The sequence below is a fragment of the Tasmannia lanceolata genome, unplaced genomic scaffold (assembly GCF_043159265.1).
Source record: "Tasmannia lanceolata isolate RefF3 unplaced genomic scaffold, GAP_Taslan_0.1 ptg000015l, whole genome shotgun sequence".
Classification (NCBI taxonomy): Eukaryota; Viridiplantae; Streptophyta; class Magnoliopsida; order Canellales; family Winteraceae; genus Tasmannia; species Tasmannia lanceolata.
In genome coordinates this window covers 42049452-42074653 of record NW_027518692.1, presented here as the reverse complement: position 1 = coordinate 42074653, position 25202 = coordinate 42049452, and the positions used below count along the sequence as shown (strand labels likewise).

General features: G+C 38.3%; 3 protein-coding genes and 1 non-coding gene across 5 annotated transcripts; 3 read left to right on the top strand and 1 right to left on the bottom strand.

The window, feature by feature from the left end:
• Positions 1–224: 224 nt before the first annotated feature.
• On the top strand, positions 225–6805 carry LOC143847340 (Ypt/Rab-GAP domain of gyp1p superfamily protein). Its single transcript, XM_077356136.1, has 9 exons — positions 225–645; positions 971–1063; positions 1369–1473; positions 2086–2238; positions 2567–2665; positions 2753–2881; positions 3137–3316; positions 5972–6088; positions 6204–6805. The coding sequence occupies exons 1-9, from the start codon at positions 376–378 to the stop codon at positions 6366–6368; spliced, it is 1311 nt and encodes a 436-aa protein (XP_077212251.1). The 5' UTR covers positions 225–375; the 3' UTR covers positions 6369–6805.
• Positions 6806–8361: 1556 nt separating this feature from the next.
• Positions 8362–17177, bottom strand: LOC143847339 (violaxanthin de-epoxidase, chloroplastic-like). 2 transcript variants are annotated; one of them, XM_077356133.1, is made up of 6 exons: positions 17038–17177; positions 15173–15447; positions 14642–14814; positions 10399–10495; positions 9904–10295; positions 8362–9192 (listed from the first exon to the last, which is right to left on the bottom strand). In XM_077356133.1, exons 2-6 carry the CDS (start codon positions 15416–15418, stop codon positions 8691–8693), a joined length of 1410 nt encoding a protein of 469 aa, XP_077212248.1. In that variant the 5' UTR covers positions 15419–15447; positions 17038–17177; the 3' UTR covers positions 8362–8690. The 2 variants fall into 2 exon arrangements, with proteins under 2 accessions (XP_077212248.1, XP_077212249.1); XM_077356134.1 differs by lacking the exon at positions 17038–17177 and having other exon boundaries at positions 15173–15248; positions 15338–15400.
• Positions 17178–18436: 1259 nt separating this feature from the next.
• Positions 18437–22848, top strand: LOC143847338 (oleoyl-acyl carrier protein thioesterase 2, chloroplastic-like). Its single transcript, XM_077356132.1, has 7 exons — positions 18437–18816; positions 20029–20162; positions 20323–20436; positions 20841–20936; positions 21719–21806; positions 21948–22016; positions 22289–22848. Exons 1-7 carry the CDS (start codon positions 18514–18516, stop codon positions 22562–22564), a joined length of 1080 nt encoding a protein of 359 aa, XP_077212247.1. The 5' UTR covers positions 18437–18513; the 3' UTR covers positions 22565–22848.
• LOC143847694 (U6 spliceosomal RNA) lies at positions 21250–21352 on the top strand. The gene has a single exon (XR_013235212.1). It is a non-coding gene; the product is annotated as a U6 spliceosomal RNA (small nuclear RNA).
• Positions 22849–25202: the final 2354 nt, after the last annotated feature.

Genomic DNA, 25202 nt, shown 5'->3' with positions numbered 1-25202 from the left:
GGGTGTCCCGGGGAAGAAAAGGGGGAAAATATATCACTAAATTCTTGGATTTTCCCTAATTCCCGATTTCATCTAAGCGACTAAGCGGACGGTTAAGATTGTCCCCAAAATCCAAGTATAAACGGCACCACCAAGTATACGTGCCTAGAAGGCAGCACGTTAGCCAAAACTCCCTCTTTCTTACGCTGGTGGAACCACGTGTAAATGACCAAAATGCCCCGCACCAAATCTCTAGAACTCGCTGTGTTGTCCTCTGCTGCTGACAAAAAAGAAGAGAATGAAAGAAGAAGAAGAAGAAGCTCTGAAACCCTAGAAAATCCAGAACCCCCGAACCCTAGTAAAATCCATGACAGAAACCCTAAAAATCAGCCTAAGATGGTAAAGAAGGGCGTGCCAGATTGGCTCAATAGCTCTCTCTGGTCTTCCACTCCGCAAAACGATCCTCGCCATATCCAATCCGCCTCAAAACCCTCAACAGAAACCCTAGAAGAAACCCTAAAACCTGAAATTCCGATCCAGACTCCTGTACCAGAGCCTCCTTCTGAAATTATAGAAGAATCATCAGAACAGGAAACCCAAGATCCCGTCGATGGTCCAAGTTTTTCTCCGGAGGACATTTCACGGCAGTCTCAGATCTTGGCAGAGGTTTTTTTAGATCTTTTATCTACTTTTTTACTTCTTTTTTAGGGTTTGAATTGCTGGATTTGTTTAATTTTCTCTGGTCAGCTTTCGAAGAAGGTTATAAATCTGAAAGAATTGAGTAATTTTTTTTTATTGTTTAGACCTTTTATCTATATAATTTACTTCTTTTTAGGGTTTGAATTGGGGGATTTGATTTATTTTCTCTGGTCACCTTTCAAAGAAGGTTATAAATGTGAAAGAATTGAGGAGATTTTTCGACTTTTTATCTGTACAATTTACTTCTTTTTAGGGTTTGAATTGCTTGATTTGTTTTGTTTTCTCTGGTCAGCTTTCGAAGAAGGTTATAAATATGAAAGAATTGAGAAGATTGGCGATTCAGGGCTTACCAGATGGTGCGGGAATCCGTCCTATCACATGGAAGGTACGGTTCTATATAGTCTGTGATCTTTGTTTCTGTCCTTGACCACGGTCTTGGGGATTTGTCCCTCTCATTAATCAAATATCACCATTAAAAAAAAAAAACAACTGCATTTGTTTGATTTATGGGAATTGAATTTTCTTGTTCCGATTCAAATTTGTGGCAGATAAGCTGTTTAGGCTTTTGACTGACGTGGAGAGAAATAATGCTATAAGGAAAAAAGAAAAATAAAGGAAACGCCAGATGATTAAGCAAAAGATATGCCACTTTTTTAAAATTAATTTAATTTTAGTTTCTGTATGGCGCAGCTCCTTTTGGGTTATTTGCCGAACAATCATGAGTTATGGCGAGCTGAATTGGCAAAGAAGCGATCTCAGTATGAACTTTTTAAGAAGGAACTTCTGTTTAATCCAGTAAGTCACCTCAAGTAATTTGATTCAAGTAACCTGCATTCCCCAATTAGATCAAGTTCTTGAACTTGGTATCCTCATATCCTGCACAAATCTCCACCGGATGTAGCACATGCGCATTGATAGGAACTGATCATGTGATGGTGTCTGGCGTGGATGGGCCACAGTCCAAAAATCTCACCAATTGGACGGTCTCTGCCGTCCATTCAGTGGCCTGCAAATGGAATCCTAAAGCAAAGAAGGCTGATGGTTCACACTCAAGAGGTGACTTGCCTATCCACATTAGATCCACTTGATGATCAGTTCCCGTCATCATAATGTGACTGGTGCTAACTTTTGTTGTTCTTGGACTACCATCCTTTTCAACTAAAATCTAGGTCATTTTTTTATTGGTAGCTTCTAGCAAGTGAGAATGAAACATTTAAGCTCTGTTTCTTCCGACATAAAATTTCTTCCACTTTGAGATGGGCATAAAATTTGTTCTATGCCCATTTTACGTCGAAAGGAACAGAGCCGTAAGAATTAGGATGGTTGTGCAGTACCTTCAGATGTTTCTATTGGATTGTTTCACACATTTTGATTTTCGGATTTATGAATATTTCTACTACTGGTCAGTCAGAAATCACAAGGAGGATGGAAAAATCTGTCTGTAATGAAAAGGACAAATCACGATGTGAAGGAAGTGGCTTGCTCCCTAGATCAGAAATAACTCACGGAGAGCATCCTTTGAGCCTCGGAAAGACTAGCGTGTGGAATCAGTTCTTTCAGGTATTTTTCTAGAGGCTTGGGCAAGGCCAATATCAGATGGATACCTTTGAGGCTCATTATCTGTGTTGGTTTTTAGAAACTATTACTCAATGAAAAAGTAAGAGAACTTATTAAAAAATAAATAAATAAGTAAGAGAAACTAATGGAGTATCTTAACAAAGTTTGAGTTGACTTGTTGTTGACAAAGTAAGAGAAACTGATGGACTATCTTAGCAAAGTTTGAGTTGACTTGGTCAAAGGGGACACAACCTATGCATTGGGGCTTGTAAACAGTGCCCACGTATACTTATATACACTTACACTTCCTCTCTATCATTTTTTTTTTCAGGACACGGAGATCATAGAACAGATTGATCGGGATGTTAAGCGCACTCATCCGGACATGCATTTCTTTTCTGGGGATACTTCCTTTGCAATGTCTACTCAGGTGATTTCTTTTATCGTTTGGCATGCTATTTTGCTTAGGCATGATATTGTTTAGCTGAGATAAGTGCAAATGTTTCTTACATTTCAGGAAGCGCTAAAACACATATTGATTGTATTTGCAAAACTAAATCCGGGTATAAGATATGTACAAGGAATGAATGAAGTCTTGGCTCCTTTGTTCTATGTATTCCGGAATGATCCAGATGAGGAAAATGCTGTAAGTACCATTGGTTTTAGCTAATTTGCATGTAGAGCAGAATGTGTTTCATCTTCCACCTTTTCAACGAATTTGTTGTCCAATTGATAAAGAAAAGGTTTGATGCCCTAATGTTTTTCCAATGAAAATTGGTTTTTGAAGAAATGTAATTGTTGATATTGACTGCTTCTCTTTTTTGGCTTTATTTTGCTTATCTCTAGCGTCATTCAAGAAAAAAAAATTGCTTATCTCTAGCCATTTCTGACTGGTATGCAGGCCTCTGCAGAAGCCGACACATTTTTTTGTTTTGTTGAGTTGTTAAGTGGATTCCGGGATCATTTTTGTCAACAACTTGATAATAGTGTGGTTGGCATTCGTTCCACAATTACCACATTGTCACAGCTTTTGAAAGAACATGATGAAGAGCTTTGGCGACATTTGGAGGTCACAACTCAAGTAAGAAATAGTTGAAATGCTGAAAAGCATTGTTTAGATTTTATCATCTGCTGATGATACTATCATTGTTTCTAAAGTTTCAAATGATTAATAGCGAGTATTTGCTTCTAACTGGGATGCCTCATGATTTTCTGTTCTTTTTCATTTAATTAGTAGCGGTCTATCTGTAATTCTTTAATTTTTGTTGTCTGCATTGGGGTGGATCACCACCCTGCGGTCTGTTCCTCTCGTAAAATTTATGCTTAACAACTCCAGAAAGCTTAAGATGGGAGAGCACAAGAATTGTGGCAACTGGTAACTCAACCGATCGTTAACCTGATAATGGAAGGGGACGGCTCTCATGTTTTGAACTGACTTTTATGCTACTTTTATGCTACTGCTGTTAGTATATCTCTCTCTCTCTCTCTCTCTCTCTCTCTCTCTCTCTCTCTCTCTCTCTCTCTCTCATGTTTAAATCATAGATCAACTCTGGATGGAGTAGCTCCATTTTGTTGAAAACAAATGCAAAAGCTGAATATTTCATTGCATTAAGGATATATGTCATAACTTCAAATTTTCAAAAGTTCTCACGTTTTACCAGTATTAATAAGTGAAATAAAGATGGTTAAAATCACATATGAGATACTACCTCTCAAGCTCAGATGCCGCTGTGCTACAAAAATCCTTCCTGGTGTGGAGTCTTTCTCTCTGTCTTTTTTTTTGTGCTGGTATCTCAAATTCCAACCCAACCTTTCGTGCAGTTTTTCTCCTATTCTTCTCATATCCTTTCCCTTCAGAATATCTAAATCCCTTTCACATATATTCGAAACACTACTAATATACTTCATCTGCCTCCCGAAAACCCCATCTCTTATATATTCCCTTAAAAAATTCACATGCCATCAGACAAAGATATCCTCTTCTGGCCATACTTTAGGAGAAGAAAATGGTATTTTATGGGAAAAGAATCAAGAATATAAGGAATAGTTGGCAAGGGATCAGCGTATTATCGAATGGTTGAACTCCATGCTCAATCTATAGTGCTCACTCAAGTTCTAGTTTTATCTTCCTCTTGAAAATGTTAGACAATACTCAATGATTCCTTGAGGTTCGGATCATCTAACTCAGAACGAAGCTTCAAAAGTGTCGCTAGGGCAGCCTATCCATTTCAGAGCTTCTCAACAAACTCAAAGGTCTATTTGACCAATTTGCAGCTATCCAACAACCATTAGATGTGAATAATAAGGTTCAGTAACTATATCCTGACTAGCATGATTAGGTCTCATATTTTGCAAAGCCCCCCACACCACACTCTTCATACCAGGACTCTTTGAGACATTTTACACTACTCTCTCGTCCAGTCATGACCCTGGTAGGAGTTAGGGTCGTGGTCGTGGTCGTGTTTGTTGTCGTGTCTACTGTCAAAGTCAGCAGCAAACGTGCTGCCCAAATTAGCAGCAACAATGGTATTACGCAAATCAGAGGGCGAGCCTTGGTGCAACGGTAAGGTTGCTCCATTCTGACCTAGTGGTCACGGGTTTGAGTCACAGAAACAGCCTCTCTGCAAAGCAGGGTAAGGCTGTGTACATCTAGCCCTCCCCAGACCCCGCAATGGCGGGAGCCTTGTGCACTGGCAAGTGTTCTACAGAATCAATCAACCACCTGGACAGTTTAAAGGTTGTCCTTTATAGGGGGTCATACTCATGGGTTGTTGCCCACCCCTCCCACACACACGTATCAGCAACAAAGTTATTTATACCCACACGCACTAGGTTCCATGACATTATATCGTCCAGGTCCACCTTAATATGCTTCTAGTTTCTAGATTTGTGGTCGCTGGAAACAAGGTTTTATGTTTCGGTTTTGGTATGAATTTCTGTATTTGGATTTCAGACATAGGACAAGCCTGAGCCAGTAGATCTTTACTTCTATAGTATATGACACGAATATATGGATATGGTGGCAGTTGATTCTGCTCGTGGTTGCAAGAAAGGAGGCAGGAGCTGTTCTTAGGAATGTCAACCAGAAACCTCCGCTCTTCTGTGAGCCGAGAGTTCACTGTGTTGAGTAAACTACAGGGAGTCGGGCGATACCTTTCTGATGAATTAGTAGGCTGTGGAATTTTTTTTTGGGGGGGGGGATCAATTAGAGAGCTTCAAATTGGTAGAGTACGTAGGTACTGCTCTAGTGGTGATTTGCGGTAATTTCTGTTTGGCACAAGGGGGACGCCTTGTCCTGGGCGATGCAATCCAACTTGCAGCTAAATTAATAGTCATTACTTAAAAAACAAAGATAGAAATTTCGGTAAATCTTCTGTAAAATCACGGAAACGCATGGAAACATATGGGAAAGATGGACATTTAAGATGAAGCTTCATGAAATACTGCCATTTCCAAAAAAAAAAAGCTTCATGAAATGCTAGAATAACCATAAATTCTTACTAACAAAACCATCACATAAGCAAGAAAACCACCCATAATGTTTAACAATATTGAACGCCTAGTGATGTGTTATCGCGCATGTGTAATAATTCAGTACATACCACATGTAATTCATATTAATATTTATACACAATACATGCATGCACTTCATATAAATATGCCAAACATGAACTTCACCTTCATCTCTGATGATGTCTGACTGACTGATCCAGTGTTCTTTATTTGGAAATTGCAGGTCAATCCCCAGTTTTACGCTTTTAGATGGATAACTCTCCTATTGACTCAAGAATTTAATTTCGTGGACAGCCTTCACATTTGGGACACACTTCTAAGTGACCGTGAAGGTCCTCAGGTATGCTCTTTGCATAAGAAAATCGTCATTTACGAGCAATTTTGTGTGCCCTTTATATAGGGACACTATCGTTGAAGACTAGAAAAAATGAAATCACGAAATCTCGCTACTGCAGGAAACCTTGCTTCGAGTATGTTGTGCAATGCTGATTCTCATTCGGAGACGACTATTGGCAGGTGACTTCACCTCCAATCTCAAACTACTCCAAAATTACCCCTCAACAAATATCAGTCACCTCTTATATGTTGCCGACAAATTGCGTGTTAGATCAGTTGGATAACTTCTCATCTCCAAAATTACCCCTCAACAAATATCAGTCCCCCTTTTATGTTGCCGACAAGTTGCGTTGTGGTTTTGTTTCTGGAGTTCCGCATCCATGTGTGTAAATTTATTAGCTGTAAATGTTTGTTTCAAGTAAGAACACCCAACGTTTGAGAAAATATCACCCCAAGTATTCTCTTCCTCGTAGCCATGGAGACTAGTGAATGAGATTGAAGAGATCTTGACCCTCAATGCAGACCAAATTACAAAAGGGTGTAGCTTACCCAACTCTTTTTGTCTTTATGTCTTGGCTGGCTGTTATGCTTATCTGATGGTGGAACCATGATACAAAAGCCTATTATGCTTCATGGTTGGAAGGTTTTCATCCCTGGGAGATAGGATTTAGGCTTGATATAACAGTTAGTTCCTAGCTGAATTGGAAATTTGGTGGTGAGATGAGAAACTGAGAAGCAGGGGAAAGAGGAAGCAGGCTATTTTTCCTCCATAGTTTTGTTTTCTTTGACCTTGGTTTGTTTTCAGAATCAAAAGTATAAATAAAACTTGCTTTACTTTCTGTTTCTCATGCCACTGTTACAAGTGAGTTTAAGGAAATGATCAAGAATTATAAAGAATACAAAATAGATTACTATTAAATAGAAATCCAATCTATCTATTTCCCATCCTATTAAATAGAAATTACAAGTGAGTTTAATGGTTCGGTAATAAAGGGGAAAAATACCGGAATTTTTTTCTCCCCCTAAGAGATGGTATTCTAATTCTGCCCCAGTTAGAATGAATTTTTATTGTTTTTTTTTTAATTAAATTGTTCATGGGAATCAAAATAGGGATCGAAATAATAAAAAATATACACTAATAAACTACGTGGACCACCTTTGGTCCCCGTGAACACACTCCAACTTTTGTCCCACACATTATCTAAGGATATTTTGGCATGATTTTTCACCCATACCTAGGCGGGCCCCACTCAAGAGTAAATTCAGGGTTAAAAATAGAAATAAATAAAAATAATAAATTAAAAAAAAATGCTCTAGGTTCTAAAATGCTTTTCAGGATTGTACCGACAGACTGATACAAATTAAGTGGAAGCGTTGGCCATACTCACAGGCTTAGGATCTTTAAAGACGTTTCTAATGAAACTTTTGCATTATTGAAGGAGATTCCAGCAATGCGATTTCCTGGTCCAGAAAAAAAAAAAAGGTCCTTTGGCGACTTCCCCGCTATGATCCTCGAAATTTTTATGCAATTTGATCAAACTTATTATACGTCATTAATTGAGATAGGTGAGGCGGATGGGTTAGCCAAATGTTGTTAGTGACTTTTCCAACTGTTCAAACCTTCTGTATTTTTCTGTGATCATATTTTGTAAAAGAGGGTTCATGATCAAGTTGTTGTATGCCGACATCATTTCTTCGATTTTAAGTAAGAAATCCAGGTTTAGAAATCTCTCCCCCCATCCTGATATTTTTAAAACCTGAAAACATGGTGACGATCTCCTGCTCTCATGCTGTCAGGAAGAAAGGCGAGGCATCAGAAAACGATAGCTGGTCTCCTTTCTTCTCTCGTCTCCCATCTACAATTTTGAGGAAATCCAAGATTATAAAAATCGTGTAACCAAACGGCCCCTTAATTGTTGAAAGGGATTCCATCAACTTGATAAGATAGGTAGGAAGACTCATCACGACCCAGAAGATTAGCTAGATAGTTGGTTGAATTAGAAGAGCTATGTAGATCTTTCATGCATCTAAGTAGATCTACAAGTTGGCCTCTGTGAACAGGAATGAAGATTGATGTGCAGAGAGTGGAAAGCACAAGCTCCTCTGGAGTAGTAGTTTTTGTTTGGACCGTGGTAAAAATAAATAAATACACATGACCTCTTAAAGTTGGTGTATTCTCTGGAACCACAACAAGGAATCCTTGCAGCATTTATTTGTGCATTGTCCGTTCTCATCCTTCATATGGATGTGTATTATCAGCAGCTTTGGACTGTCATGGGTCCATCAACAATCCTTAAAATAATAACTTCCAAGAGTGGAGTGGTATTTGTCGGGACACCTAATCCCATGATTGTATTTCGATTAAAACTTGATTAATAAAATCATTACCTTTCAGAAAAAGAAAAAAAAAAACCTTTTCCTACCTCATTCTTCCAAATCCAATGTTTGGCTAAAGATATGGTAAGACAGGCCTGCAAGAGAGGGAGCAGACACTTTCTGCGAACCAGAAACACCAGGTGGTCCATATCTTGTTGAATACAAGACATGGTATCACCAAGACCAGGCCTCTGTTGGATTGAATAGCAACATTGCATGTATAAACACATCTACCTTAGCTTCCTAAGCGGCAGCGCTCTTCCAAAGAGTTTCTCTACCTCCTCCGCTTCCATTTTCAGCCCATTCAAAACTTCCATCTCTTCCTTGCTCAGTCCTCTAATAAAGTTCTGTTCATCATCTATAAGTTCCTTGAATCCCTCTGCGAGCCTTTGAAACAATGTCAATTCAGTCTTTCCCACTTTCTCAACCTCTCCTTCTATCTCTTCAACCTCTCTTATGATCGTCCTTTCACCTGCCTCCACCGTCTTCTCCAATCTTTCTACGAGGGGAGGTTCAGGCCCGCAAGTATTATCTGTCCTGATGAAAGTCCCAAATTCACGTCCGACGCTCTTCGCCGCTCGCTCTAATTCTGGAATTATGCTGTCGGGTAGAACAGAGCTTCTCGTGTAAACAACTGCACCTCCATATCCATCCCACGCATCATTCCTACCCCGATAGTATACGAATACATAATCGTCTGGCTTGTTCTCTATCCTGGATGATAGAATGTACCTGTTGAAGCCCATGTATAAGCTGGTCTGTAAGATATTAAATAGACAAAAGAAAGTAAACACATTTCAATAGACATGGTTTGTGGTAGTTTCAAGAGTAATAGGGAAATGATATCCACTCTCCCATATTTTGATAATGGCATTCCTCCCTTTAATAAACACTTTTATTATGGTTGGATGTTGGTAGCTTCTTTGAAAATTCTAACCGTGAAAGAGTGCTCTCAGGGGTTTTCATAAGAGTTCTCTCCATTGTCATCTCTCTCCTACAGTTGGGCGATCTCTAGTAGTGCTGCATCTAGACCCTTGGGATATCAGAGCATGGATATCACAGTTATTGCATGTTATGTGGCATAACTTTGCGGACAATAGATGAAGGTCGTCACTGATCGTGGCTCTGGAAGCCTCTTTCCATTGAATTATTAGTGATTGACGGTAAAAGGTACACTTCTAGTATTTTGTGTATGCTTTATTTCACCTGATCCATGTTTTCCCTACAGTAACAACCTTTAACAATTTATTACAAAGTGTAAATTGAAGAAAGGAGTGCCATTATCAAATATGGGAGTGCGAATATCAATTCCCTACAAATAATGTTGATAAGAAGCTATTCCAATGCTATATAGATGCAACCAGATACATGCTAGATAGGAACAGATGCTGTTAAAATGCATTCAAATGAGAGAGAGAGAGAGAGAGAGAGAGAGAGAGAGACCAGTCATCTTGGTAGTGGAGGTACTCATTGTCATGGTTGTAGAGTATCCCAGGCTGCGATGGATCCTGCACAAATTTCTGCACAGCGGATCGAGTGAAAAAACCGCTGTCAGGAGTTCGTATCCGCCACGTCAATTTTCCCACGAGTTTGTTCGACTCCAAGTGAAACTCGTGCAATTGGCAATCAAAAGCATCGAAAGTCGGATTTAAGCCACTTGTTATATACCACTTCCCACTGAAATCTGCTATATTGAAGCTTTTAACAAGTGCAGAGGGATCTGGGACTGGGAATTCGCCTACATCGGACTTTTGTGGAACACATTTCTTGCGCGAGACAGCACACTCGTTGAATTCATCCACAACACTGTTCTCAAAAAGATCACCACATTTAATCTGCACGAATGAAAGGACTAGGAGATCGATCAAATCTCAATCAGTGTATATTTACAAGGAAAAGGAAATCAGATGAGCGAGCTGGGAATGGGGTTCAACTAACCTGGCATTCAGTTTCGTCGGGCCGATTGTTACATGTCTGCAGGCAAGCAACATTTGCTGCACAAGAAGGGTTTGCAATGCACTTGGCCAGTTCCACCCTGAACAAGAAACCAATGATCAAGTCTACAAGTACGAATACTGTGAGAAAAAATCCCATCGGACAAGGAATCCGATCAAAAAACAAAATCAAAGGCAATATAAAAACAACCACAGTAATCACAAGAGAGAAACACTCCACAGAGAGAACGCACGAATTTAAGTGGTTCGGCACAATGGACTACATCCACGGGTGAGATCACTTCTTCCACTATTAGAGAAAAGATAACAAGATTACAAAAGGGATTAACACAATCATGTACACCCATAACCCCTCTTTCACTCTTCCGTGGATACCCTTCTCTCTCAACCCCCTTTCTCTAAACAAGAAAGAAAACCCCCTTTTACACTACAAAAGGAAACCACAAGAGTGAAAATCAAGAACCCACTCACCTTCTTCCTTCTTCTTTTTGAAAGAAGAAAATCAAAGAACCGCGTGCTTCTGCTCCACCGCACCTTATTCCAAGAGATGAGACTTGTCTCTAATCTCTTTCTTTCTCTCTTATCTCGAGAAATTCTGGGAAAAACTATGGATGCACCTTCTTCACCAAGAGATTAAACAGAACAGCACTTGAGTTCTTCTTCACCTCTCTTTCCCAAAGAGATAAGCCTTCTCTTCTCCTTATTTCCTACAAGTGAAGAACCTGAGAATAACCATGCACACATCTCTCTATGCCATACCACTGCCTCCACTTCACTCACATGTAATGCAGTTTTTAAAACCATTTCCCAAGTCCCAACTACCTTTGGGAAACAAGCCACATACTGACAAATAGATTGTTGCTGGATAAATAAAGAACATATTTCTGAACAAAATTTTAATTTAATCCTAATTTCAAATAGGGCACTAAGACATCTTTGGAAGCCATTAATTTTGTCATTCTAAAACTATTATAACCTTATTTGCAAGTAATCATATTTAACTTCAAAGCCATTTGCACTTTTTTTTTTTAAATGGTAAAGGATCGTTAAAAAGAACAGAAACAAAAACAACAATTAAACAAGGCACAGAGACTAGCCTTCACTTAAAGAATCTCTACAAACCCCCACTTTCGAAAACAGGGGAAAAGAACGCAAAAAAAAAAAAATTTAAAATATATATATACATTTTTGTCCTCCACAAATGGAGCGGTTAGGATGATCCTATGGAGCTGATTTTTGGTACACCCCCTATCTATGATAAGGCCTTGCAAATGAATGGTTTGGATCACTCCCCAAAATGTGGGACCCATGTGATTGGGATATGAGGAAACTGTTGGTGAGCTTAAGCTCACCAAACTTATGGTGAGCTAGCTTGCCCAATCACATGGGGGCCCACTTTGTTAGGATGATCCAAACCATTCATTTGAAAGTCCCTTACATAGATGGGGGGTGTACCAAAATTCAGCTCCATAGGATCATCCTAACCCCTCCATTTGTGGAGGACAAAAATGGACAGACACAAATCTGCCCCATTTTTGTCCTCCACAAATGGAGCGGTTAGGATGATCCTATGGAGCTGATTTTTGGTACACCCCCTATCTATGATAAGGCCTTGCAAATGAATGGTTTGGATCACTCCCCAAAATGTGGGACCCATGTGATTGGGCAAGCTAGCTCACCAACAGTTTCCTCATATATATATATATATATATATAATTCTCATAGTATCAATAAAAAAAAGTGATTCTCATGGAGAGATAATCCAAATTGATTCATATAGTAATGACAACCAAAATGGGAGCAGCCTAAAATATGAAAACAATGTCGTGGGAGAGCCAAAGGATAATACCATAAGGAACAACAGAGTAAAAATCAAAAGACAATTATCAGTACTAACAAAAGGCCCAAAAGCGATTGGCTAGAGCATAGAAATTAAAAAAAAAGAAAAAAAGAAAAAACTATAATCAAGCTTCATGCGTAGCTTAGGATGCGAGGATTGCAATGTAGAGTTCACAGATTCAATTCCAGCCCAGCAACCATGAGAGAGCTTGAGATGGATTTGAATCGATCAGAACTAACCAAAGGCACAAAAGGAATTGGGTAGAGCATAGAAACTTAAAAAGGGAGTAATAGTCGAGCTTCATGCCTACAGATTAGGATGCGACAGATTTCAATATAGAGTTAACAAATTCAATTCCAGACCACCCACTATGAGAGAACTTGAGATGGATGTGAATGGGAAGTGTGAACTCTTTGAATGAAGAAGCAGAGTGTGAACTCTTTGAATGATAAGAAGCAGAAATACTTGCAGTATCTTTCACGTGGCTTATACGAAAAAATGCATGAAACTATGCAGTGATGCAAGTGCATCGCCATATCGCAAGATCAACGGCCCACATTGATCTCTGCGTTTCAAGAGTTTTAGATTAATTAGGAATTTCTTTTTCTAATTTTTTATTGTTGGATAGAAGTCTTTAGTAGAGATTCTAGGGATTTAGAATTTTATTAGAAGTCTTTTTTTTAGAAGTTTAATTGCACTTGGTCGTTAAAGGAAGAGAGGAAAAGATTGGATTTTCCTACCTTTTAGGGGTTGATAGAGTCGAATAAAATTTATAGAATTTTACGGTTTCTTTTTTGTTTTCGTTTCCTACTTTGAACTGAATTAGGAATGGCCTATGAAGGCCTATAAATATGGCCACATTGTAATTGTTTTACACAAGTTTTGATGAATAAAATTTTATTTTGTTGCCTCAGAATTGTCACATTGCCGGAATCATCGCCGAAAAACAAGCCACCCGCTGCTTGTTGTCACCTTCCGCGCAAGCCACCTGCTGGTTGCCCGTCACCGCCAAGACCCTCCACTTTGGAAATCAGTCCCAAGTGTGGTCTACCGTTCCCATAATCAATCCTTTAAACAGCCCCTCCATCCAACCTATCAATCATCAGTCCTTTTATTTGTTGATCGTATCACCAAAACTACACCTCCTTGTTTCTCCTTAATCAAAATCAATCCCATGATTCCACCTGGTTGCCTCAATTTCCCTCATAATTGTTGACTAAAAGCAAGATTTATCCGAATCCGAGAGCCTCTGCAGTCTGCACCCTTATTTTTGCACACAACACCCAACTTGACCTATTCCTTCTTCCCAAGTACATCCGATCCTAACCTCCACCTTGCCCAAATAAGTCCAAGACCTTCTTTGACCTCAACCACTCATAGCCCTTTAACCAAATTACTTCTCCAAGATTTCCACCAAGCCTACATATACCATCTTTCTAAAACAGCCCATTCCTATATCTTTCTCTGCCAAATATTGTACCGATTCTTGAAGACAAAGAATCTTCTATATGTTAACTGAACCGACTTCTTAACTACCCAACCAGTTCAAGTACCCTTATTCTCCCGAATTAGTATAAAAGCTTCCCGCTAACCTTCCCCTGCATCACGCAGACACGCCTGAATTTCACACAGATTCTCACAGTGCAGAGCGTTGTGTTTGGAAGTTCACTTGACTAAGATACATATATGACATCCAGGCTATATGAAAGGGATAAGCTTAAGGGCCTCTTTGGATGCCCACAAAATCAGTAAGATTATTTGCAGATGGGACACTAAGACCATTAACTGTTATCGCTTCTAAAACTATCATAACCATTACTCTGCAAATAAGAGTAAACGGTTTCTGCGCTCGAGGATCCCCCAACAATGTGGGCCCACCCCTGTTTGTGCAGTCGATAAGCTTATCTGGAAGGCCCTTTCATTTGGGGGCCCACATTGTTGGGGGATCCAAAGCATTCATTTGGAAGGCCCTTCATGGATAGGGTGCCACACCAAAAATCAGCTCCATTGGATCATCTTAGGGTGTCCATTTGTGGGGTGAAAGAATGGGCAGAGTAGTGGACAAACAGTATCTGTCCATTTTCACCCCCACAAATGGACATCCTATGATGATCCAATGAACACCCCACAAATGGACACCCTATGATGATCCAATGAAGCTGATTTTTGGTACACACCCCATCCATGATGGGGCCTTTCAAATGAATGCTTAGGATCACCCCAACAATGAGGCCCCACCCTTGTTTCCTGCACTCGAACGCAGATAAGCTATCTGCACTCGAGCGCAGGAACCCTTTACTCTCTAAAAATAAGAATAATCATATTTACATTTGAAGATAAGATTATATGCAAATACCCCTTAATGTTTCAGTTTGAAACTAAATACCTGCAATTCTTCAATAGACAAGCACATGTCTTGAGTGCATCAACTGCATCAGCAGATGGAACGGCCAAAAATGTGCACGCCAGAAAACCAGCTACTGCTAAAATCTGCACTTGCCTCCACTGCTTTACAACCTTCAATAACATAGCTGTTGAAAATCCCATTTCCTCCCCTGCCTGCAAAAATTCAAAAATTGTCCACCTTAGCATTAACAGAGCAATGGAAACTTGCAAGAGCAATATGGTTTAGGATCTCATTCGGCAGTGTTGAAGTATAAAGGATCAAATAACACCAACTCCAATAGCTTAAGCTTTTGGAGTAATTGGTTTTTTCACATGGTATCAGAGCTATTGCCTCACCGCAGGTCCTGAGTTCTAAACCCAACAACTCCTTGATATTAAAAATCCATGTAGACAGCCAACCCAAATGAGGGACCACATGCCTGAAGGGGAGTGTTGAAGTATAAATGATCAAATAACACCAACTCTAATAGCTTAAGCTTTTGAAGTAATTGGTTGTTTCACTAGCAGATACCTCAGAATTGGTTATGCCAACATCAATGTTACTCAATCGAGAGACCTTTCGACTCCTTGCAGTTACAGATGATGCTCTACACTCCAATTGACAAAAAATTCGGTGAGATTGTGTCCATGGGTTGATCCTTGAGATGCTGAAACTGAAACGAGATTTCGCCTTAACTAGATGCAAATGATGTTGGGAAACATTTTGGAGTGATCTTTTATCATCGGAGAAGCGGATTGGATGTGGAGTAGATGCCATATAATGATGGATTGGATTCCAAACACAACCTGATAATAATAGAAACTTGTTAATTGCACTTAGAATTGTATAATTCCAGTTTAGTGCCAAACACAACCTGATAATAATAGAAACTTGTTAATTGCACTTAGAATTGAATAATTCCAGTTTAGTGTCTCAGTTGGACTGAAAATTTCGAGTTGTATTAATTAGTGAAATACTGAAATTTAACTATATTTAAAACAATTGAACAGAGTCATTGACTAGGAATCTGAGAGACTCAGACAACGACATGGGTCTGCTCGACAACGACATGGGTCTGCTCGTTCATTGCCTTGAGAAGCTCTTGTCTAAGATATGGTAGAAGAAATAGTTCACCCCTAAAACGATTAATCTGGCAAAACCAGACAAAAACTTCGCATTTTATGAGCATAAACAACGAAAAAGTAATACAAAAAAAAAAAACCGAGTTTCCAAATTCAAAGGAAATTGCCAGAAAATTTGCACTACTTAGAAAGACTAGAGATTGTTTCTTATCCAACGATGGAATTTGTCGTGGGATTACATTCGCTCAAGAGACGCGTGAATTATGTCGAAATTTTCACAATTATACCTGATATTTAAGTCTGTATGCGATGAATCTAACCATAAATCATATACAAATAGAGAAGAAAAATGCAAATTTGCATTAAAAAACTTTTCATTGCATTGGAATTTTTACAAGGACTGATACAAGCACCTGTTGGGGGTTCCACACGAAAGCAAAGGACTTATAAGACTTGGGAACCCTCCACTTAACAGCTAGCATTTAAGGGTGAGTTCTGCCTGAGTCCCAACAAGTGGGTAACCCCGGTATACCCTCGAGGACTGTGAAAACCCCCGAGAAAGATCTCAGTAACCCCTGTGGGCCCTCGAGGACGGAGCAGGGAAGATCTCATAGTTCACACATTGCAGGGGAGATTGTTGTGGTTCCAAATATCAAAAAGTAAGTGGATGTGGAAGGGCTTATAAGAGTGAGTAGTTCTACACTGAAGGGCTCCCCCATTGGTTGTAAATCACCAAAGTGCATTAAATAGGATGAAAAATCAAAGAACACTAAATGCACTTTGGTGATTTACAACCAATGCAGCGCCCTTCCGTCCCATTTTTTGGAAGGGCACCCTTCAGTTTAGAACTTCTCTATAAGACCTGGGCACCCTCCCCTTAGCATCCCCTTAACAGCTAGCTTTTAAGTGTGATATTTTTCTTGAGATTTACAAATAAGCAATCAACCACTAATCAGAGGAGCTCATAATAAACAGAGGGGTGTAAATATCAGCACCCATTAACAAATTGCATTTAATCAGCTCTAATTCTCAGATACATTGATCAATTCAAACAACAGAGAAGCAAGGAAAGAAACCCAGATGTCAGAAAGCAGAGATTTTTTTTTTGTTTCAACGTAAAATCTATTTCTTATCTATTCTTTCAATATGGTAACCTTTTTTCCAAAAAAAAAAAAAAGTTTCAAAGTAGAATCCTTAAAGAAAATAGGCAACCCAAATGAAATAAAATAAAAAGGGGAAGGTTTTTTCTCCTTTTTGGTTTTTTTTTTTTTTTTTTTGGGGGGGTGGGGAGGGGGTGAGGGGTCTAATGCAAACCTCGTGGAGCTTGTGGGAGACTGATAAATGGGTTGAAGTGCTCGATAATATGCTTTTCATGGCGGGAGTTGCAGAGTTAAAAAAAAAAGGAAAGATGATAAGAAAAAACGAAGCGATATTTACGCCCAGTGTCAGTGTATCAATGACATAAAGGGATGTAAAATCCAGTGGCTATGATTGCAACGTACACTGGCAATGGGTGTCAAATTTGATCAAAAGGGGCGTAAATATCATTTCCCTAAAGAAAAATCGTGTGGAGACAAAGCCTGTAACGTAGTTATTGTTCGAGCCAGAGGTACATAATGCGCATGCCCTTGCCTTTGTCCTTCCACCCATTTCGTACTATTAAAATGTATTCTAAACTCTTCTCCATCGGATGATCTAAACCATTCATTTGTTAGGCCATCCAATGGAGAAGAGTTTTTGGGCACATCCTATGTACATCAAATGAATGGTTTCGATCATCCAAATATGTGGGCCACCCCTCTACTGTACATATGACTACTCATTTTAATAGAAAATGGAGATTACTCAGTCTTGCATGTGGGATGTTCGCGAAGACTCAAGCATATCAGCCTCATGATCAAGGGCGATGCCAGAAATTTTGCACAAGGGGGGCAAAAATTATAGTAATTTTTTTTCTCCGAACAAATGAAAGTAATATTATAGCTTCCAAAAAAAACCCTCTGTATATTCCATCACCAGCGGCGTAAACATCACTTCGGTTAAAATGCCCTTGGCTATATATTTCAATCTTGTTCCGGAGAACAAAACATATTCAAGTGAGGAATGATAGAATTAAGTGCGGCATACAAAAACCAGCTACAAGGGCGCCCCCATTGGTCCAATCTTAAGATCTTAAGAAAGTGGACAATCTTAAGAAAGTGAGAAAGTGGATCACTTTCTTAAGATCTTAAGATTGGACCAATGGGGGCGCCCTTGGAGCTGGTTTTTGCAAGGGGCGCCCTTCAATCTATCATTTGTCAAAAAGTGGAATGTTAAATTCTCTTGCAAACCCCACTGGTGGAACGGGACCAATGTGCATTTATAACTTGTATAAGTTAAAGAACAATAAATGGATTCGGTGACATTCACCAATGGGGCGCCCTTTCATCTGTTTTCTGCATTCGGAGAATACATTCACCGATAAAGGTATATTTGTTCTTTCCCAAAAACTTAAGGGGGGCACAAGTGCCGTCGCCCTTGCTCATGATGTCTACAAAATCAACGGTCTTGATTTGACATCCATGTGGAATCCAAAAAATTGCCTTTTACCAGAAAGTGACTTTCTGCAGTATGAAAAGTTGGAAGGGCACTTTCGATAATCACTTCAAAACCAATGGCATTTGCTTTCTTAAAAATACACTACTAAATAGAACCTTGTTTATATCGATTATTCTGTATATTAGAGAGAGAGAGAGAGAGAGAGAGATTCATCTTCTTATCAGTGTTGTATTTGAGAAAGGTTGAGAAGAAATGTTATTGAAAGGATGCAATCCATCTTTTCAAACCCTAGACCTCCAATGCATAACCCATTTGGGTGGATTTCTGGCCCGGAAATCGGCAGCATTCCGGAGAGGCTTGCCGGTACTCCGGTCAGCAAATCTGTCAGTTTCTACTGGAGAGAACCAGACCGGTTCGGTGAAACTGGCGGACCGGCTCCGGTTCCGGAGCTTAACAGAAGACGGGTTTTCATATAAAGAGAATTTTATCATAAGGTGTTATGAAGTTGGGATTAATAAAACCGCCACTGTTGAAACCATAGCCAATCTTTTGCAGGTACTTTTTTTTTTGAGAAATTTGTGAGTTTCCCTTTTTGGGGTTTCTTTTTTAAAGCAGTTTGTGTTTATTTCTCTATATCATGCATTGGGGCCTAATTTGATAATGACACTCACTCACTCATCTTGTCTTTCTCTTTTTAATTGGCTTGCCAGAGCTTTTTTGGGTTTTTTCACGTTTATTTTTTGGTGGAAATTTGTGAGTTTTCGTTTCTGGGATTTCTTTTTTAAATGTAGTTTGTGTTCATTTATTTTCCTGTTTGTTTTCTTTATCATGCATTTGGGCCTAATCCTTTTAGGTAAATGATACCAGCACAACCATGTTTTGATAACTGCACTAACTCATCTTGTCTTTTATTATTTAAAGAGCTGTCAAAGTTTGTTACACATCGCAAAAAGCTCTCACAAGCCCATTAAAAAAGAAAAGACAAGCTGAGTTTGTGCAAATTTTAAAACATGGTAGTGCCAATATCAGTGGAGCCTTCTTTTAATCTTCTTTTCTTACTATTTCATTTTTTGGTTGGCTCTGTTTCTTTATTGTTGTCACATTTATTTGTTTTTTTTATGGGAATTTCTGAGTGTTTCTTTCTGGGATTTCATTTCAAAATGCAGTTTGTGTTCTTTTTCTTTTTTTTCTCTCTGCTTTTTATATCATGTATTGGGATGATAATTCTTTTGATCTTCTTTTATTGGTGTTTAATTTTTTGGGTTAGCTCTCTGTTTCTTCATCGTTTGTCACATTTTTATTGGGAAATGATATCAGCACAACCATGTTTTGATAATTGCACTAAGTCCTCTTGTCTTTTATTATTTAAAGAACTGTCACATGTTATTACAGTTCCCAAAAATCTCTCACAAGCCGATTAGAAAAGAAAAGACAAGCTGAGATAGTGCAATTTTCAGTAGTTTTGGGATTTTGTTTGGCAATTTGGTAGATTCGGTGGTGGGTTTTTTCTTACTTCGTGAAAAAAAGGCTAATTTTCTTTTGTACTTGTTCTTTTGGAAGCAACTCACACTTTCATTAGTTTTGGTTTTTTATGAACTTCTACTCTCAACTGAAAAAAAGGCTTATATTTCTCAAATTTTGAAGGAGCATAGTAGTATTTTTTGCTCATTAACAATGAATGTGGCTAGAGAAGGCTATGAAATTATCTTTATTTTTTCCCCTAATTCTTAATTCCATTTCCCTCCTTTTTTGTGTGGTTTATTGTAGGAAGTGGCATGCAATCATGCTCAGAGTGTTGGGTTTTCTTCTGATGGTTTTGCTACAACCCATACAATGAGGAAACTTCATCTCATATGGGTCACCTCTCGCATGCACATTGAAGTGTACAAATATCCAGCATGGTTGGTTCTTGAACTCTCAATTTAACTGTATCCAGTAACCCATATGTTAGTCTATGTTTTATTTTTATTTTTATTTTTTTTGGACTGATAGTCTATGTTTTCTTTTTCTGTATTATGTTTGGAAGATCGTTAGTGAGAGCTTATCTTGTCATGTGGGTAGGGGTGATGTAGTTGAAATCGAAACATGGTGCCAAGGCGAAGGAAGAATCGAAACCAGACGAGATTGGATTCTCAAGGACTTTGCTACTGGTACAGTCATCGGTAGAGCTACCAGGTATTCTGTATGTTCTGAATGAAAGAACAAAACTGAAATGAAGAAAAAAAAATTCCAAGTCTTTCAAACTAAAAGATTGAGAAGACAGAAGGAAACTCAATTGGGGCCTGTTTATTACAAAGCTGAGTTGCATCACTGTGATGCTAGTGACTCAAATTGGTTCTCACCAATCATTTTATACAAAAAAAAGTGTAACAAAAAGTCCATTTCTGCTTCTTCTTCTTTTTTTAGATTATTTTGTTAGTGCATTGCAATACACGTAGATGCCGCTGCTCTTTTGTTATCCAGATCATGGTCTATTCTTCATAGTTGCAGTCGGTTTGAGTGTCTTTTGTTTGTTATGCTATTGATGAATGGGTTTTGGCGAAGGTTCTCAATTTTGACATTTTGTCTTTTGGCTCCAGCAAATGGATGATGATGAACCAGGACACAAGACGACTTCAGGGAGTTACTGACGATTTTCGGGATGAATATCTAATTTTGTGTCCACAAACTCCTCGGTAGGCTGCTTTGGTCCTCAGCTTTGACCTTTTCTGTTTTTTTTTTTTTTCTCATTCATAAATGTAAATATGTTTATCCATTCAAAAAAAAATGTAAATATGTTTACTTAATGAGCTAGTGAGCTTAGCATGGTCTTGATTCTGTTTTCTCTGTGGACACAAATCCTTAAGTAAATAAAGAAAGCTTGCTTAGTAAAAGTATGATAATGTGGCCCCAGCGTAAATAAAGAAAGCTTGCTTAGTAAATAAAGAAAGCTCGCATTAGTCCTCTTCTTCCCTTGCTTTTACAAAAGCACAATTTATCTTCTTGTTTGTCTCTTAGGAGACATCCGATAAAATTGGAACGATACAGAGAATATTAGCATGGCCCCAGCGCAAGGATGGCACGCACAAATCAAGAAATGGTCCAAAATTTTCTTTTCAAAAAAAAAGTATGATAATGTGGTCACTTGTTACTGGACATAATTGATTGGAGAACCGATTACACTCGCGCCAGCAAAAACATGTGAAGGTCCATAACAACTTGGGCTTTATCAGTTTTGTAGCTTCAGAGTTGTCTCTGAGTTCCTTTGGCTTTGAAAACTAACCATAAAGAAAACAAAACTCCAACTGATGGCATTGGATGACTCATAGAGCTTTATATTCTAGAAATCACTTCAACCCATTTAGGATTATATCGAGGACAAGACCCCACTCAGTATCCTGTTCTTTCGTTTCAATCTGGGAATATTTATGCTAGGAATGTGGACTACTTTGTATTGACTAATGAGTCTGTGATCCAGATTAGCATTTCCAGAAGAGGATAACAGTAGCCTGAAGAAGATTCCTAAGCTTGAAGATCCTGCCCAGTATTCACGGCTCAGGCTTGTGGTAAATTGTTTGTAACATAACTTGTGGTAAACTGTTTGTAACATAAAGCTCCAAATCCTCTTTCCTTACTAGGTTTGTCAGTTTTTGCCTTATTGTTAAAGATCTCTCATTAAATTCGTGCTCCCTGTGGGAGATTTGCAGCCTAGGGGAGCCGATTTGGACATGAACCAGCATGTAAACAATGTCACCTACATCGGATGGGTTCTTGAGGTCTGTGGAAGTGCCACTTTCATTTGTTCTTACTTATGACATACTCTGGTTTCTTAAACAAGTCCTTCCCCTTTTCTTTATCAATGCTGGCGCATTTTTAACTGTTTACAAGGCCTTATCATCTGTGCTTATTTCTGAAGGAAGTCTCATTTTTCATTTCAACTATGTTTATTTGAATGTGGTGTTTCTTCATTATCACTGATTTGTCTGGTTCAATTTGGGTTTAAAAGGTCGTAATTAGCTAATAAATTCAGCATTTTTCATTGTGACAGAGCGTGCCTCAAGAAATAATCGATACACATGAGCTGGAAAAGATCACATTAGATTACAGACGAGAATGCCAACATGACAACACGGTTGATTCTCTTGCTAGTTTGGAATCGGACGATGCAGAATTAGTTCTAGAGCTTAGTGGAACAAATGGGTCCGCCATTGTGAAGAAACACGAACAAGATCGCTGTCAGTTCTTGCATTTTTTGAGATTGGCTGACGTTGGGCCTGAAATAAACCGAGGTCGCACCGAGTGGAGGAGGAAATTTGTGAGATAATGTATTGGTATATTGCATAAATTTACTTTCATTACTTGTTGTTTACCACTCAAGGTTTTTCAGGCATAACTTTATTAGGAGGTAATATATATTATTAAATTGTAACAATTTTCGTCTTTTTTTCTTTTTGAGCATGTAAGTTTAAATAAAAATCTTTGATTTAAATGAAGTTAGCATGCTCAAGAGAGAAATTGTGTGGAGTGGAAAGTTAGTGAATAAAACATATCCATGTAGAGGGGTCAAGTGTATCTATCTATTTCTCATTCACAGTTTCATGTTTATAATTGCTTTGAGTTTTGAGGTCCCATTCAAATTTTGCATATGCAAGGCAGTGAACTAGTATGGCTAGTGATAACAGTCTAGTTAGAAAATTCTGTGGATAATTGAAAATTTCTTGATAAAATTTTGAGTTTTTAATACCTCATTTTAAACTTTAAAAACTCACGCATTTCTGAATTAAATGTGAAATTGCAAATGAAATGTGAAATTTGTGAATAATTAGCCAATTTCTCATATTATTATTCATAAATCTTGTGAGAAATATAAAAGAATGCACTATTCACGTTTCTTCTCCTCTTCACACACAAAATATAAGAAGTTAAGAACCTTTCATTGACTACAAATTAAAATAACATAAAAACCCCAAATACCCTTATAAGTGAATTGCAAACCAATTTCTCATATTATTATTCATAAGTCTTGTGAGAAATCTAAAAGAATGCACTCCTCACGTTTCTTCTCCTCTTCACACACAAAATATAAGAACCTTTCATTCACTACAATTTAAATAACATAAAAACCCCAAATACCCCCATAGTAAGACTAAAATACCCCTATTTTAAGTTGAATAAAAAAAGATGTAAACATCACTATGTGATATAACAAATGATAATTAAATTCAATAAAAGCTGTGTACAGGAAGCCTAATCTCCCCTACCTTTCATGTGAGTCCCAATGGACCTTGTGGGCCAATGTTTGCATCAGTCTCCCCCAATTGAAGGAAAACTCAACCTCAAGTTCGATCACTCCTTTTGTCTGCTCTCTCATCACAATACTTGCATAGATCAACCACATTGAAGGTATCTGGCATCCCCATCTCTAGTAGTAATGAGTTGAGCATTATTACTTGTTCTTTTCAACGCTGTAAAATGCCGTGCTTTTAGTTGATTCACCTAATTGTATGTGCCCATTGGAAATCTTTCTTTAACTCCATGAAATTCTTAATATCTTCATGCTTATCAAGTTGGCCTCTGTATTTAGCATTATTATTCTTATTTGTGCACTTTCAAACTTATCATGGATCTCTTTAATGTTGTGACACGATGAGGAAAAAAATATCTTTCATTTTCAGTTCAAAACGAGAGAAAAATGCAATTGTGTTAGGCTTAAAACATATCATTTTCTATGATGCCCCATGATCATTGTTTTGATAATGAAGCCACATTGTTGCCGTAATTTTAATAATAAAACTCTCTTTCCTTCCCTGTCTTAACAACCCAATATCTCTAATTTTGACTCCACTTCCACTCATTTGTATTCTCTCTTTCACCACATTAGAGGCAACCCAAGAGAGCCTAATAGAATAATTAGCAAAAAAGGCATGCTGTGATGTGCCCAACCTCTAGTCAAGACTTTGTTACGATAATGTATTTCAAAGGTTTGGATAGTTTCCAAGAAAACCCATTCATGACCACCATACCTTTCTTCTCACTCTTTAGCTCATCACAATTGACGCCGAGATTGTTGCAGAAAACCTTTAAAAGCATGGCTTTCAGAAGCAAAAAATTTCTGATTTTCAATAATTTTCGGGTTGTTGTAGAAAAGCCCCAAAGAATCTGGGTTTCATCCAATTTCGGTACTGTTGGAGAAAAAAATCTGGGTTTCGGAAGCAAAAGAATTTCGGTTTCATCCACTTATGGATTGTTGAGTTAAAAATCTTGGGTTTCATCCAAATTTTGGGAATTCCATCAAAACTGATTATATGATGTCTGCGTATATTGATAAAAGATGCTTATTGTAAGTTTACCATCTTGAGAAATGATTGCAACGAGTCATGGTCCTCATGGAAACTGGTAAAGATATCTTACTAGTGAGAAGTCTGAGATTGAAAATGGATCCAAACATTACATATTTACAAGGGGTGTTTTTCATGCTCTACCAATATGGAACTGGAAACAGCATGTGTTATACAGTTCAGCTGATATCTTCCTACACCCAGCCCAAGGATTTAAATTTCGGTTTCGGACGTAGATTCGGTTAAAAAATTTCATTAATATACCGAAATTTCAGCCAAAATATTGGAAAAAAACTTAAAAATCACATTTTTCCAAAATTTCGGAAATTTAAAACCATGCCTACACCTACATACAAAAAGACCAAATTACATGCAAATGGGTGGATTGATCTTGATGCTTGAGAGGGTTGCTGATGGTATCGTCCAAATCACATCCCCAATCCGATTAATCCGTTCCCAAATAAACAAAATCATGGTCCCAACAAACATGTCGATAGTCGAATATGGTCTAATGTAGAATGTATCGTTGCCATCCATGAATCAACTATATGGTACTTCTTCGAGTCACATCCCCCTTGAAACACCCGGATCCAAACTGAATAATTTAAAAATGCCAGAAAATTG

Excerpts from the sequence above, each read along its gene's own strand:
- LOC143847340 (XM_077356136.1), top strand. The coding sequence starts at position 376 with ATGGTAAAGAAGGGCGTGCCAGATTGGCTCAATAGCTCTCTCTGGTCT. Across the intron at positions 1,474-2,085 it reads AGGAACTTCTGTTTAATCCA|TCAGAAATCACAAGGAGGAT; the intron begins GTAAGTCACCTC and ends ACTACTGGTCAG. Across the intron at positions 2,666-2,752 it reads CCTTTGCAATGTCTACTCAG|GAAGCGCTAAAACACATATT; the intron begins GTGATTTCTTTT and ends CTTACATTTCAG.
- LOC143847339 (XM_077356133.1), bottom strand. The coding sequence starts at position 15,418 with ATGGCATCTACTCCACATCCAATCCGCTTCTCCGATGATAAAAGATCA. Across the intron at positions 10,496-14,641 it reads TGTCTATTGAAGAATTGCAG|GGTGGAACTGGCCAAGTGCA; the intron begins GTATTTAGTTTC and ends TTTCTTGTTCAG. Across the intron at positions 10,296-10,398 it reads CCGACGAAACTGAATGCCAG|ATTAAATGTGGTGATCTTTT; the intron begins GTTAGTTGAACC and ends TCATTCGTGCAG.
- LOC143847338 (XM_077356132.1), top strand. The coding sequence starts at position 18,514 with ATGTTATTGAAAGGATGCAATCCATCTTTTCAAACCCTAGACCTCCAA. Across the intron at positions 20,163-20,322 it reads GTGTACAAATATCCAGCATG|GGGTGATGTAGTTGAAATCG; the intron begins GTTGGTTCTTGA and ends TCATGTGGGTAG. Across the intron at positions 20,937-21,718 it reads TTGTGTCCACAAACTCCTCG|ATTAGCATTTCCAGAAGAGG; the intron begins GTAGGCTGCTTT and ends TCTGTGATCCAG.